Raw genomic sequence first — 16,947 nt, forward strand, 5'->3', positions numbered from 1 at the left:
CTTTAAAGATAAGTCTTACCGAACATACTCTAATAAATCATTAAACAAGCATTTCACTAACACTTCCTGCCATTCACAATTTCAAATGATGAATTCACTTGATTGAGCTCAATATCAATAACTACTTAAATTCTATCCTTTAATTTCATATGACACTTACCAATCTTGGTCAAATTAGAGAACGTCTTACAGATTTGAGTACATCATTTACTTGATGCCATAGTCCAACTATGGTCTTACAAGTATATTGTCATGGCCCTGCCATGGTCTTACACTTGTAATGTCATAACCTAGTTATGGTCTTATCATCAGGATGTCATAGCCCAACTATGGTCTTACACTTATACATACACTACCATGGTCCAACCATGGTCTTACAATCACGATGCCATAACCCAGTTATGATCTTTTCACTGGAATGTCATTGCCCAGTTATGGTCTTACATTTAAATATTGCCATGGTCCAACCATGGTCTTATCCGTAAATTCATCTTGTATCACGGAACGATCGTACTCAATCTTGCGTTCCACTTAATTTAAACATTCAATTCGATTTTCATATTATTACAATAATCATAAATCAATAACAAAGATATGAAATAATGCATTATATCATTCCTAAATCAACAATTTATCATGAAAGTTCAACCATATGAACTTACCTAGGGTAGCTTGTAGAAGTTGTAGAAATTTAGGGACTAATCTGTTAATTTCTCTTTTCCACGTTTATCTTCGGGTTCTTGATTTGTAGCAAAAATATGAAAAACCAGCTTAAGAGGACTCTTCAATGGCGTTTTTTTTTGAAAGTTTATGAAGAATTTTCTAGATTTCTTTTAATTGTTATTTCATTTACTTAATTTTGTAAAATTTTCAATTTTACCCTTATTTCACCAAAATTTCAGATTTTTTTCTTGCTAGTACTGCCTCAGCCATCCTTTTTGGGTTAATTTGCCCTATAAGTCCTCCCTTATTTATCTCTTAAACTATTTAATCACTTTAGCAAAATTTGCACATTTTCAATTTAGTCCTTTTTAATTAATTAACCATCAAAACGTTAAAATTTTCTAACGAAACTTTAATACTAACTTAATGACATTCTGTAAATATTTATAAAAATATTTACGGCTTGGTTTATAAAATTGAGGTCTCGATACCTCGTTTTTAACCCAATTTACCTAATAAATTCTTTTAAATCATAAAATTCACTAGTTTAAGAATATTTCTAAAATCATGCTTGTCTTATAAATGTTAATTTATTAAATTTTTAGACTTACTCGTCAGATTTAGTGATCTCGAATCACTATTTCCGGCACCACTGAAAATTGGGCTATTACATAGATGCCTCGTAACATGTTATAAACTCAGTTGTCTCCTTTAGCACAAGTGCTTACTTAACACTCTTCCAAGAGACAGCTCCTCCAGCAAGCAAATAAACATAACTTGATATGGATTTCATGCTAAGCAGATAAACATAACTTGATATGGATTTCATGCTATCTTGGCATCTTGCAAAATCAGAGTTTGTATACCCGATGATCTCTAGCTTATCAAATATCTAATATGTGAGCATGTGATGTTTGGTTTTCTAAAGATACCGCATAACTTGTTTGGTTGCTTTCCAATGATCCATACCTAGATTTCTTAAATATCTGGCTAACATCCAATAATGTACGCAATATTTGGACGCGTACAAACTTGAGCATACATTAGACTCCCTACTACTGAAACATAAGGAATCTTTTGCATTTCCTTAGTCTGAAAATCATTCTTGGGGTATTGAACAAGACTGAACTTATCTCCTTTAGCAACAGGGGTATCACCTGATTTACAGTCTTGCATGCCAAATCTCTTTAATATATTTCCAATATAGGCCCTTTATGATAATCTAAGAATACCTCGAGAACGATCTCAATATATCTGGATTCCTAAAACAAAAGTTGCACCACCAAGATCTTTCACCTCAAAATTCCTTGATAGAAATCTCTTGGTTGCATGTAACATGCCTATATCATTATTGGCAAGCAATATGTCATCAACATGTAAAACCAAAAAAATATATATTTACTCCTACTAAACTTGCGATATATACAATCATTAACTAAATTTATCTCAAAACTGAATGAGATAATCACTTGGTGAATTTTGTAATACCATTGACGAGATGTTTGCTTAAGCCCATAGATGGATTTCTTTAATTTTCAAATCATTGACTTTACATCACTGGGTACAAAGTTTTCTAGCTGCACCATATAAATCGTCTCATCAATTTCGCCATTTAGAAATGCAGTCTTGACATTCATCTGATGTAGCTCAAGGTCAAAATGTGCCACTAAAGTCATTATAATCCTAAAAGAGTCTTTCACTGCAATCTTTAATGCTTCTTTCATAGTGATTTAGGCAATGTGGAATGACTAATCATACTTTTTACCATGTTCTTAAGTGTTCTATTTTGTTTTTCAATAACACCATTCATAGTGGGTGAATCTGACATAGTGTACTACGGGACGATACCACTTTCCTCTAAGAATTTCATAAATGGTCCTAGACATTGTTCATCTACACCATCACATCTGTCGTAATATTCACCGCCACAGTTAGGTTTAACGCTTTGAATTCTTTTGCCAAGTTGATTTTCAACTTCAGCCTTATAATTTTTAAACATATCAAACGATTGTGATTTCTCATTAATGAGATTAAGGTAGTCATATTGTGAAAAAATCATCCCAAGAAGCCATAGGGAATGGTCCACAAATATCTATGTGTATTAGTTCTAATATGTCTATTTTCCTGTTTGCACCAACTCTCTTAATATTTGTTAGTTTCCCCTTAATACAATTAACACACACATAAAAATTCAAAAAATCAAGGGGATTGAGAATACCGTCAGACACAAGTCTCTTAATTCTTATTTTAAAGATGTGACTTAATCTCTTGTGCCACAACGAAACCAAATTCTTAGTGGTTAATTTGTATTTCTTACCTATTATGATGGTATGTAAGGATCTATTAAATGAAGTAATAGTTTCAAATAAATATAGGTTATCATAAATTGATAAAGAACAAACAAACCAATTTTGAATTATGAAATAGACAAAATTTTCCATTTCCAAATGAACAAGAATAATTGAATTTGTCCAATGCTAAAATGGAAATCAAGTTTCGCCTAAAAAGATGGTACAACAAAAGTCTCATTCAAATCCAATAAAATTTTGTCCTTAATAATAATCTAAAAGTTCCTATTGCTTCAACTTCTGCCAAATCATCATCGACTATATAGATGTATTTTCACCATCATTTCGCTTTCGGTAGTTTTGACAACTTTGCAAAGATACACTAATGTGAGTTGTTGCACTGAAATCTATCCACCAAGTGTGTCTAGGTATCAAAGTTAAATTAACCTTAGAACAAACAAAATTAAGTAGTGCACCTTTCGCACCACAAGATAAACAACCATCATTAGTTGAATCATTTGAGTGTTTCTTTTGTTGTATCATATCCACAACTTTTGTATTTTTCTTTGTATACCATATTAAAGTTACATTTTTTTAAGAATGTATCAATTTTAGTTTTGTTATTCTTGACAAAACTTTTTTCAATGTTGACCGTGAATTGTTTAGCGATGGTAATCTTATTGAACATAATGCCCCTGAATGTTTCAATTCATTCAATGAAGTTGGCAAGTATAATAGTAGTTGAATCAAACAAAATAAGCTCACATTAGTCTTCAAATATAAACCAAACTAATAAATTTGAATAAAAGTAAACTCCATCTCAAGATATCAAACACTCCATTAATATTTTATCTTTGGACAAACTATTAACTTATAAGTAAGATGTTGTTGTAGTAATCAAACACTAACAATAAGAACATGTCAAACAAAAAATCTTCCTTTGGGCCAATTTATTACTTACATATAAAATCGAATAATCGTCACATGTTTATTACCACGGTTGCACATGTAATTTTGTTAAATATTAACCTTCTTTTGGATCAATAAATATTAATATAGCTTAAGTTACATGCATACAATTTTCATATTTTAAAACGAAATAATTTCAACAACAGAGGTTACTTTGACAACTTATTGTTTTAACCAAATTATTATATATATATAAACATACAAATATTCAAATTTAATATTTCCATAATAGCCAAAGGTCAAAATTGAAAATTTTGATTGCGCTATCATTTCTAAAATAACCCAAAATAAAATTATTTAAATGTTGCGATCAAAAACCGAAAACCTTAATTTTTAACTGATTTAACCTTTAACCAATTTATTCAATCTTATTTAAAAAGTAATAACATAATTTTATTTAAAAAACCATTAAAAATCAATTAAAATTTGAATCCAACAAAATGTGACACAGTCCACCAAAATACCAAAACATTTCTTATCGAATATTGCAAAGTTAATTGAGCAAAAAGAAAAAAGTAATCGCACAAATATATACATAGATACAGATTCTAACATTTGCAAAGTAGTTGTATGAAAAGAAAAAAAAGAGAAAAAGGAAATCGAATTCAATGACAAAGTGCCTAATCGCACATTGAAATGTACCAGAATTTGTAAAAGCTTTGTGCGCAATTAATTAATTTATATATACATCCAACTATTAAATTAGATTCTCAATGGAATTATACATTTAATCCCATCTCACAAACATCTTTTTACGGTATGATTTATATTAATTTCTTCAAAAAAAAATTAAAACCCTGATATTTTTAACATAAATTCGAAAAATAAGTATCTGTCATATCAGATCATCAAGAACAAGTTAAGGACAAGACTAAATGCGGAAAAAATACTTGAATCCATCAAAATCTTGATATCTTGAAATATTATAATTTTGATCTTCTAAATTAACACACCAGTATTTTAGAGGAAATGGCTCTCTATTTTTTGAAAACGGTCCATCGGCAATTAGAAATTAATTACTAAAGTATCTACACGTATTTTACTCATACTTTATTTAATAACTGAAGTCAAATAAACCTTCACTGAATTAGATCACTCCTAATTTAAGCTAACATTTTATAATAGTATTATCAATTGTACTAAAATTATTACATAAAAAGAATAAGAGGATTAAATTTCAAATAAACAAATAGTACATAGACAAACAACTAGAATAAAACTTTTTATATACGTGTCAAACTTGAGCCACAATATTCATGACTCCACCTTACTCAATTTTCAATTTATAATATATATATATTTATATAGTATGTAATTTATATCATAAGAAAAAGAAATATATTACTATTACGTAAATATTAAAAATATATAAATTCATTTATACTTAAAATTTTAATAATATATATATTTAGGAAATATTAAATAATAATAACATATTAATTTAAACAAATAAAATAAGTTTGATTTAAACATGTACAAATATGAGCAGCTTAACATCAATTGAAATTTATATTTTGAATCATGTTGAGTTTGGAGAATGATTTTAGCCTTCCAACTTCTCAACTTATCTTAACATTTTTTGGAATTAATTACTACTTAGAATTTAGAAATCGTTAATTAAATTAGAAACCTTTTAGGCATTTGGTTGACACAGTTAATTTTTATATTTACAATCAATGAAATAATGACATGTATTTTAAAATATTTCAATTTTTTTTATAATAATTTTATATTTTCATTTTATGTTTTTAAAATTGGATTGATAATAGAACTGTTCAAATCAATTGTTCTTGGTCCAACCGTTTTATCCGGTTCAGTTGATTAAATTGTTAAAAATATATATTAAAAATAGAGAAAACGGTTCCATTGTTAGGTCGTACTAGCTTGCAGGTCAATTGGTCTAACCCCTTATTCTGCACTAATACCTGACCGGTTCCTGATCCAATTGATCTGGTCAGGTAATCATGTTCAATTTTGAAAATAACATTTCACGTGCACAATTAATCTCAAATTTTTAATATAAAAAATTTCTTTTTCATATCGCTCTCTAGGTATTTTGTTTTTATAAACTTTTAGAACTTTACCCTTTTTTAGATTTTTTTTAATTTATTCTTGAATTTTTATAATTTTTTAATAAATTTTTAAGTTGATATAATGTTCAGAATTATCCATAATTTATCTAAACTCTTAAATAAGAAAATAAATGTGCTTCAACACACTCGAACTCATATCCTCCTGTACTGGTAACACTACCGATATCAACCGTGTTAAAATTCAATCGAAAAATTTACATCTTTATTGATACAATAACAATAGTTATAATTAAATCAAGACCTAAAACTGATATATAACAATATCCGACTGTTAGATTGGTGACAATGACTAACTCAAAATTAACTAATTTTTTGTCTTAAAAAAAGAAGCCCAAAATGAAAATCAAAGTATCAAACTGACCCAACCCTAGGACCTGCCAACAATTCAATTTTGGATCTTTTAGCATTCATAAGCTGACAGCCCACGTTCTGGCCCAGCTGCTGTGGAAATGGCCGCTACAGTTTTTATCGAGATTTAATTCTATTTTCAGTCCCTGTACTCTTCTTAAATTTAACATTTAACATTTCTACTTTTATTCTCATTAATTTAGTGTTTCTACACTTTTGATTTAATAGTTAAAACTACAATTCCAAAGGAATTCTATTTATTTTCCATTTTTAAGAAAAAAAAATTGTTTGCATGACCAATATTACATGCATAGGTCTCCAAATAACTAAATGAAAATATTAAATATGAGGTTGTAAGTTTTTTCGACGCTAATTAAAGAAGTAAAAAGGAAGTTGATATTTTCTCTCACTTTTTGTTGTTTACATAACTTGGACGTGGTTTTAAGTTGATCATATCTTTCGTTTTAAAAGTGTCACATAATTTAATTTAACTAAATTCCTTTTATCGATCAAATTTTAATAATTAAATCGTTGAAAACAAAAATAGAAAGTAGTATTGGGTTATATAAACAAAGAAAAATGAGTGGTGTTTATGGGTGACCGAGATGAATTTCAGCAACCACCAAACCAAACTCTCCCCATCCTATTCACAATGCATTTACTCTCCAATTCCAAAGTGGTTAGCAGTTATGACATATTATGGGGCAAAACTTTTATCTTTAGTGAAGTAGGGTCCTGTTATGTAGTAATACACACCTCATCCCCTTTGCTACGTGGACTCATCCATTGACAGATATAAATTCACACCACTTGCTTCATGCTGAGGGTTTTCAGTTCATTCTTCATCTTCTTCTTCTTCTTCTTCTTCTTTGCTCTGCATAAAAAGGGGTTTTTGTATTTTTTTTATTTTTAGTACTTCATTTAATGGGGGTGTGTGGTTTTGGGTGGGTTGGTGGGGTTGTAGAGGTTCATTCATGACTTTCACCTACATTGTTTAAGACCTTCTCAAAATCAATAAATGTACAGAAATGAAGTACTTCACACTCTCATTGCTTTGATGCTTGGAATTAATTCAACTTCATTTAATTTTTATATATACATCTCCTTCTGCTTCTGCTGCTGACTGTGGGGAAAAGCAGTCATAATTGTCTGCAGACTGAGATTTGAAATCATCATCAATTTTACATCTAACATCTTTCAGTTTTAACTTGCCTCCATTGGCTAAATGTTGAGGTGTTATTCAGGCATGGTCTAATTACTACGTTAAAATTTTGGTTTTAATCCCTGTACTTTAATTTTTTTATAATTTGATCCCTTTTAGAATTTTATGGTAAGTTGATAAGGTTGTTAGGCAACCATATAGTTGAGGCAAATGTGAAAATCCAATCAATCCTATACAATCTATAATAAAATAAATTTAAATATTAGTTAAATGCTTGAAGATCGACTAATGATGTTATCAATTTAAAGCTATTAATGACATTATAAAATAAAACGATCAAATTATGTAAATATGACTAAAATGATAATTAGACCACTAAGTATTAATGTTGAAGAAAAAGATAAAATTAGTTTTCTTTTTCTTTTTTTCATAACAAATAAAACCCAGATTTTTTAGATGCTACTAAGGGTGAATCCCAAAGATTGAAGGCTTTTTGATGTGGCACAAAACCAGTTTCAATATTTGCTCAGATTCTCCAGGAAAATTAAAAAAAAAAGGTGTTCATATCAACCATAGAGAATATAGACCACAGACAAATTTCACTTTTGATAAAACCATTGGAGTATTGGATTGTTCACTAAAAGAATGTTGCAAAAGATGCAGATGCTGATAGCACAACAGTTTACATATATGAACCATAGAAAGTGACTGGGGATGAAAAACAAAACTCAAAAAGGGCAAACCCCCCCCCTCCCTTTTTTTTTTCTTTTCAAAAGGAATTGTCATTTATTAGTAGAAAATTACAATTTTTATGACAGTTTATATAATCAACATGAACCAGCTTTTACACCTTTACACCCCTTTTTCACCACCCTGCACATTTCACAACTAAGTTCCTCAGTGTCTTTGAGGAACTTAATAGCTATGTTACAATGGTGACCAGGAAAAAAAAAAACTCAAAAAAAGGAAATTTGGACTTTCTTTTAGCAGATATCTCTATATTTTCTATCTGTTTTTTTTTCTCTACTTATACACAAGATCTCCATATTCTTCCTTCTAATGAAATAACTATGATGGAAACGTCGTCATGGTACCGCCGTCGATCCCCTTGTGGTATTTCGAGTAACTCATGAAAGTCCATACCTGCAATAACCAAGAACAAGTATATTGAGTTTTGAGTGTTTTTTAGTGAAATGAGGAACAAAGATGAAAATGAGACTACTATAGAGTAGGTACCGGCTTTCTTGGCTGCACGGAACAGCACTTCCTCAACAAGATGCTGTGCGGGATCACCTTCGGGTTGCAGGGTGATGAAATGTTCGACCTCGAAGACGGCTTCCTCGTTCGTTAAGTATTGATAGAGGCCGTCAGAAGAAAGTATCAAAAATCTGTCTTTGGGACCTAATTTGTGGTGGTGGAGAGATGGAACACAAGTGATATATGGAGAAGTTCCTTTGTAATCAATTCTAAACATCTCTAGCAATGCATCATTCCATTTAGGCTGCCACAAGTTGAAACCGAGAACGACCGTCATCAGAAATGGAAAGAATTCGGAAAAAAAAATCAAATTCTAAGTTCCTATATGGTCCACATTGCAGAAAGGGAAAGAAACAATCCTGAGGCACATCGATTTTTTTTTTTCAGGAAAAGGGAAAAGAAAAGATCTATTTCTATGTATGCTATTCAATCTACTTGCAGAATATCATCCGGTTCTTTTTGGAAAAGCCATATTCTTTTGGACTGACAGCTTTAACTTGACCAATTTGTAAACAATAGTTCTTAGTACCACATCCTCTCTTTTTTATTTTCTGATGTGTCCCATTTAATAACCATGATTATAACTATAATATACTAATGTTCCACATGTGATTGCTGTTCTCTAAAATGATGCTCCAAAGAATCAACTTTAAACTAGGCCATTTCTGGACAATATTCCTTAAAAAAAGGCAAACCTTTATGCCCAAAAGTTTACCAAACATGTTCATTTTCTCAAAACACAAAGGAACCCAAATCCAATCTGATGTAGTTTGATCATAAAAGTTAGACAACAGAGAGTTACCTGCTTGAGGAAACCAGCCCCGAAAGCTCGAGTGACCTTCAAAGAACCTTTAACTCGGTCGTTCATCAATGCATACGCATCGTCCGGATGTTCATCAATTATTCTTTGAACTTCCTGAGATAAATCAAAATCCATCATTAATGACAAAGAGAGGGAAAAAAAAGGGTATCTAAATCATTTGTTTTTGTGCTGAAATTTTTACCTCTTCAATACTGGTGCTATGATCCACACTAAGCTGAAATGCAGTTAAATCAGGGATTACATTAGATCTATTACCATCAAAACCTTCAAGATCATGCAATGTTTCTTCATTGATCCTCTCCAAATCTTGTCTAGCTTTGCCTAACCAATAATCAGGCTCAGTTTTTTGAGCCAAAACTGCCCTACTATCCCCAACATTCATCACATAAACGTCCTCACCTTTCATCAACATAACAAGCACACAAGACCCCATCAAAGCCAGCTCTGGGTTCTCCATCAGCATCTTATCTGCTATATCCAAATAAGACTCCTCTGTTTTCATCAAAGCCTGAGACAAAGCTTTCAATACGTCCCCGTGGTTTATCGCCATCGATCTTGATCCGCCCGACTTGTTTCGACTAAGCTGTTCCTTTAACTTCCTATCAAGTTCTAATCTTTCCCTGTCCCATTCACACTTCCACCTCCTTTGATTCTCTTCCCACCTATTCATCGCTGCGCCTTTGTACTTTTTTGACTTCGAGTTCTTTCCTTTCTTTGATTTCGAGATTGAATTCGAATCAAAATTGGCATCTTCTTGCTCTAAACATCGGGAACAAGCATCATATGAACAACCCTTAGCTGATTCTAGTTCATTGCTCTGTTTTTCATCTTCAGGGGAAGTTGCAGGGGCTTGTTCGAATCCATCATCCCACAATAAACCCTTGAGTTCTTTATGAACATTGGAGTAAAGATTTGATAACAAATAATCAGGAGCATCAGGGCCGTTGAATCCATCATAAATCCCAACGAAAACCCACTCATGTTCCTCCGAAACAACGACATGTACCCGATCTTCGCCGGCTTTCCCCTGTGCCCATTGAAGATTTTGACTTTCCATTGACTCCTCGTCGTCTAAGCTACCTTCGCTGCTCAGATTCAAGCTGCTGACGGTTAAATTCTCGTTGTGATGGGGAATCGGGTTCTTTTCGGACCCGATTATCCATTCGGGTTCTTTAATTGAAACGACACCTTTAATCGGAGCAACGATAGAGTTTTGGCCGCGAGAAACGGTTTTCGAGATTGCTCTTTGGAGGATCCGAATTAAAGACCCTTTTCTCGATCTGGGTTTAAAAGCTAAAGCGCCATGGGAAAAGCTTCTTTGAAACTGATCGGAGAAGCCTTTTTCGAGTGGACCCGAAAATAACCCACGACTGTAATTGTTATTAACATTATCGAGGGGACCCGACATGAACCCTCTCTCGATCGGACCCGACATAAACCCTCTTTCCAAGGGACCCGAACCTGAAACTAGGCTACCGGACATGGGACCGGAAGAATTTATCAAGCTCTTAGGGATCGGCTGCAGCGGGATCGAGGAAAACGATGTGGTGCTCTCGAAAGCCGCCGCCCTATCGAAGCAGCCGTTGCTGTAGCTGACGTACGGGTCCACCAGCGCCGTCGAGAGCGGCGTGTACGTGTTGGCGCTGACGGAGGCGCCGGAGATCGTACGGAAAGTCGTGGTGGATTCCTCGGAATGGACCTTGGACGAAGAGAGTCGGGTTGGGTCGGGTCTGACGTAGCAAAAGGAGTGGCCAAGGCCTTCGTCGAGGGGATCCGATAGCAACATGGAGATTTCCTTCCGACGTCGAGCTTCTTCCCCACCGCCATATCCGCCGCCGCCGGTGAAACACACGCTTAACTTGCCGAAACCGTTACCCATAACCCCCCAAAAGAATTAAAAATAAAAATTCAATATATTTGTGTTCCCTTTTTCTCTCTTTTATTTTGCTCTTAAATTTTCAGGGGGAAAAGAGAAAGAAGATAAGAAGAGGAAGGTGAAGAAGAAAGGCGTTGACTTTTGGCAAGAAGAAAGAGAGAAGCTTTTCAAATTGAAGAAAAAAAAAACACTTTCTTTTGGGTTCCATTTTATTAGTGTTTTTATGCTTTTATTATTTATTTTAACTTTATTAATGTTTTGGGTGAAGTGAGTGGTGGGGGCGTTGACTAAGAAAGGGGTTTATATTATTAGTCGAGTTTCACAAAATTTGAAATATATATGCTTAAAATATGCTGTTAGTCCCTGTACTTTGACATAATTTAACTTTTAGTCCTTATACTTAAAAGTTAAAATTTTAACTCTCTTTTCTGATTTAAAAATTACAATCCACTCATTAACACTGTTAGTATTTCATCAAAAGTTGCATATAATTGACAAATTTTAACAAAAATTACAAGCAACAATAATTATTGGACTATAATATCGAAATCATCTCGGATAGGAAAGAGCGTAAGATAAAAGCCAAAATCACTAACAAAAAATGGATTAGCAACAAAAGAATCCAATTCTTTTTTTATTTATTTCCCGATATAAAATAATGAAACTTATTAATAGAATGACTATAAGAAAGATCCATTCATAGGCGATTTTTTCTGCTCCTAGAAATCCTATGCTAACAAGTGTAAGCAAAGAAATTACTAGGTTTCTAATAAATAGTCTAAGTGCTCTCCTCTCTTTACATAGAATTGAATTTTTAACTTTTTAAGTACAATTACAAAATTTCAAATTTTGGATGAGTACATATACTAATAGCATGTTTTAACCCTTTAATATAAAATAAAATTTTTTAAGGTCTAACTATGCTTTTGCTTTCTATACTATTCTCTCATTTAGAATTTAGTACTACTTTTAATTTTAAAATTTTAATTTTCTGAAGAAATTTTCATTAAATTGGATTTGTGATGTTTCTAAAAGAAAATTGCTCATGTGACTATTTTAAGTTCTGTGAAAATAATATATAAATTGAAATTAATCTATTTATTAAAACTGTACTTAAAAATCTTACAATCCCCAATCCAAAATTAGAAACCTTTCGATCCCAAATCCAAGATTTAGCATTTTATTTGTGTAATATTAGTTATGAGTTTCAAACGTAATTTTATGAATTAATTTAATGAATAAAATTATACAATGCAAGAGAAAAAAATAACAAAACATTCATTGTAAATGGTGGAGGACAAGCTCCATCAACATAATAAAGACTCTAGCCTCAGTATAAATAGAACATCATGACACGTTGACAATTGGTTTTGTCACAACTTAAGTACGACATATTTGGAGTGATTACAAGCAGTTAATACAATATAAAAACTAGTCCTGAATAGTTCAAAGCTACGAGCAAAAATCGACAAAAGAGTCGAGCATTTACCAAACTAGAGGGGATGACAATAAAACTATCTATAAAATCACTTGTAAAACTAAGGTTACATGCATAAGTAAGGCTAAAAAACTTGCTACAAGAGCAAACAAAAATTTTTAAAACTGAAAATTTATTAAACAATGGAAAAACAAAAAAAAATATAAAACTTAAGACAACACGAGTTCAAATCAACTCATGAAATTATTTGTAATCATTAAATACTCTCAAAACAGAAACAAATTAAGAAGCTAATGAAGAGGCACCTACTTTCCAAGAAAAACTACTGGTGGTCGGTGGAGTTTTAGCTAACGACAGGCGCTGTCATCTGTTCATCATAATTTGTGAAGATAACAAAGATACCCACAAAATAAATCTGTAAACTGAAAAGAGATAAAACATGTGTATTGAATGAGAAGAATAAAGAAATGGTTAGTGAGAAGGAAAAAAAGACGGACAATAGACAACTCAAAGGCGGACACCACCATAAGGCAAAACCATATATAAACAAAGCCGCTTGGGAAACAAAATTAAATGAGAGTTCGAATTTTTAAAATGCTACATAATTTCATATTTAAATTTTAAAAATTACATTATCTTACCTTTGCATAAATTTGGTGGTGTTTAAGGGAAGGTTTATTATTGTAGTTTGAATAGAGTTTGTAAGTTAGAGAGCGTGGATTTCATGCTCTTGGACAAGTTGACAAATATTGTTAAAGGGTTTTCAATTTTGATGGTACATTAATTGAGAGTGATAGTTTACGGGCTTATTTGTTTTAACAATTTGTAAATTTAAAATTAAATATTATTTTTTGTTAATTAGATATATGGTATTAATAAGTGTTTTTAAGTCAAACATTTTGAAACACAAAAATATTACCAATGATTAATGATTTTGCTAACATTTCCCTTTCAACTACATCATTTTATTATAATACTTACAGTTTTTTTATATTAGCTTGGCTTAATTTAATATTTTTTAATATAGTGTTTATATTATTTTTTGTCTAATTTAGCACTCTCTTCATTTATTTATTTTTTGGTGAATAAAAATACGAGATAACTAAATTAAACTAAATGATCAAAAGCACTCAATCTTTCTGAACACTAAACGATCAACGAATTGATTTCTCTCCCTAGGGACATACGTAAGCACCCAATGTTCCTTGCACTGTAACATCTATTGAATTCGTCGAAGCAAAGCTGAATTCGATGTCCCCAAACAGCCATCGTGCAAATATATTCTTCTCTATAACATCTTTTTGTCTCAAATTTTAGTACAATTAATTATGTTCTTCAGTCAAATATAAATTATAAAATTTAATTAAGATACTATATCAATAAAACCTTTAATTTTTATACTAAATATATTAATAATTGTATTAGAAAAAACATTTTTAATAAGTGAAATTATATTTGTAAACTTGTTTAAATCTAAACAATTAATATTCTTAATATATTATGATTTTTAAATTTTAAAATCTAAAAAAGAATCAAATACGATCTAAACCTCAAATGTTGTTATAGGTGACTCAAATGACATTATAAGTGTATAACAATCACGTTTCAGTAACATCTAAAATTTTAATAGACAAATGAGACTATTATAGAAATAATTAGTTGGTACTATGTAATTTTAATTGTCATAACTTTTTTAAATGCAATTTCAAACATATTATAGAGAATTAAATATTTTCATCATTTAAAAAAAATTGCTTTGGGTTGTCACTAAATAAAATTTTATTTTTGATAACAAGATGTACAAGCTTCAATTACAAGCTAACAGTAGTATCTGGGTTGGATGGCATAACTTGTCTGTTTGTTCGCAACTGATCATCAACTTGTGGAGGGGGAACATGAAATATTCTCGTGCCTATAAGAAAACCTTTCATCAATCTAGTTAAAATATCAGCAGCCAAATTCGCCTCTCTAGATACTTGCTTAAAGAGCACTATCCATTCATGCTTGCATAGTTGTTGGATTTGCACAATCAAATCTCTATTAGAATATCCTCTAAAATCTTCGTGAACACCTTTGATAGCTAAAACGCTATTTGTCTCGGTAATAATATTTGCCCATTTAACTTCCCAAGCTAATTGGAGGCTATCATAAATGGCCTAAAGCTCAGCTTGTAGTGCACTGCATCTTTCAATACTTCTTTCTATTCCCCATATCCAATTACCATGCTCATCTCGTGCCACCGATACCGACCATGTAGAACCTGCGTTCAAATTGCGAGCACCATCAATAGTTATTTATCATATATAATCAAATCTGATCAAAATATTGCTCGTATTTTAATTTATTACGTATTTATTATATTTAAACTTGGGTTTAAATTTTTTGTTTAGAGTTAATTGCACGCGCCAAGTTAGAGAATGGGGAAGTGGTTTTGGTGAGAAAAATTGAAAGGTCATAAATTCTGGTAATAGCTATCAAAGTCAAAAGAGCCACCCACAAGAAAAACACTCCTTAATTGTGCCTGGAAAAGCGTGCCACCATCACCGTTGGATCGAGATTATTTATTATTGAATAAGGCAGGGATGAATGACACGTTTCACGAGTATCTGACTTCCACAGAAAATCCCTTTTGTCAACGCCAGGTTTTCCGAGTACAACCCGCAGCTCTGCTTGACTTTTTTGTTTATATTAATTTTGATTACGAATTAGGATTTACGGAATATATAATTAATGATAATTTTATTTATTATTTTTGGCAATATTAAGTAAAAGATAATTGCTATAATATATATAAACTAAAAATTATATTATTAAATTTAATATTAAAATAATAATTTATTGACATTATTATGTTGATATTAATAAAAATAATATTAATTAATATGATAGTATATTAATATAAAATTTCATTAATTTAATCATGTATTTTAAAATTTTTATTTAAAAAATATCATAATATATTATAAATTACTTAATATTATTTAATTTTTGATAGTTTTATAATTTTTTTTATTTTAATAATATTTACATATTTATAAATAGTTGTTTACCATTATATTGTGAAATATTATGTTAAATATTATGTTAATAATACTTAATATTTTACTATGAATTGTTTTCTACTTTTTATTTTTATTATTTTTAAAATGTTATTTTATTTTCTCAATTATTTTTCAAAATGAATGGATTTTTATTATAAATTAAATCAATTTTTTTATTTAACTAAAAAAATATATAAAAATTTAAAAATATAACATTTTTAAAAATAAACACGTGTGATATGAGAACTAGTCTAAGGTGAAATGTACTTATTGGATGGGTAAAAATCGAAGGCCACAAATAGAATGGATAAAATTCTAATATTTTTTTACTTTTAAATTTTAAAATTAGTTTTTCACATGGCATTATTTTTAATATAAATTTTTTTTACCTTAGTTTAGCAATTAAGTCTAGTCTATTATTTATAATTTTTATCTTCATTTTAGCATATGCATTTAATATGTTTTTCATTTTATTTTTAAATTTAAATTTTATAAAAACTGTGATGAAATAACTCTTTAAAATTATATCATGTCATTACTAAAAATTTAATATGTATATATATCAAACTAATCGTCCCAAGGTGAATTTGAGGGTTAAAATATTTGAGTTATTTTAAGTTTGAATCATTTTAGATTTAAATTGTTTTGTGTTGGAGTCATTTGAGTTTGTTTATCTAATATTTTTAATTTATCGTTTCAAATTTGCATCATTTTGGACAAGAATGGAGCCAAAGCAAGGGCAAAGTTAAAAAGTTGTTTTAGGGGGCCAAAAATGCAGGGGCGAATATCTAGATTTTTTTTTTTGGAGGGGGGATTGGTCAAATTTGAATTATAAATTTTTAAAAGAGTTAAAAAAATAATTTCGTCATTGTACTAATGTAAAATTTTACAATTTTCAAGGGATAAAATTATAAACCTTTTGTTTTAAGAGAAGGCATAATTAAATTCTAAATTTTAAAATGGACCAAAATATAATTTTATCGTTAAAT

The 16,947-nt window shown here is 30.5% G+C and overlaps 1 protein-coding gene across 1 annotated transcript; it reads right to left on the reverse strand.

The window, feature by feature from the left end:
- Positions 1–8,278: 8,278 nt before the first annotated feature.
- Positions 8,279–11,747, reverse strand: LOC107886013 (probable protein phosphatase 2C 4). Its single transcript, XM_016809801.2, has 4 exons — positions 9,785–11,747; positions 9,583–9,696; positions 8,760–9,024; positions 8,279–8,666 (listed from the first exon to the last, which is right to left on the reverse strand). The coding sequence occupies exons 1-4, from the start codon at positions 11,480–11,482 to the stop codon at positions 8,551–8,553; spliced, it is 2,193 nt and encodes a 730-aa protein (XP_016665290.2). The 5' UTR covers positions 11,483–11,747; the 3' UTR covers positions 8,279–8,550.
- Between the last annotated feature and the right edge of the window lie 5,200 nt (positions 11,748–16,947).

This window comes from Gossypium hirsutum, chromosome A03, assembly GCF_007990345.1.
Source record: "Gossypium hirsutum isolate 1008001.06 chromosome A03, Gossypium_hirsutum_v2.1, whole genome shotgun sequence".
Lineage (NCBI taxonomy): Eukaryota > Viridiplantae > Streptophyta > Magnoliopsida > Malvales > Malvaceae > Gossypium > Gossypium hirsutum.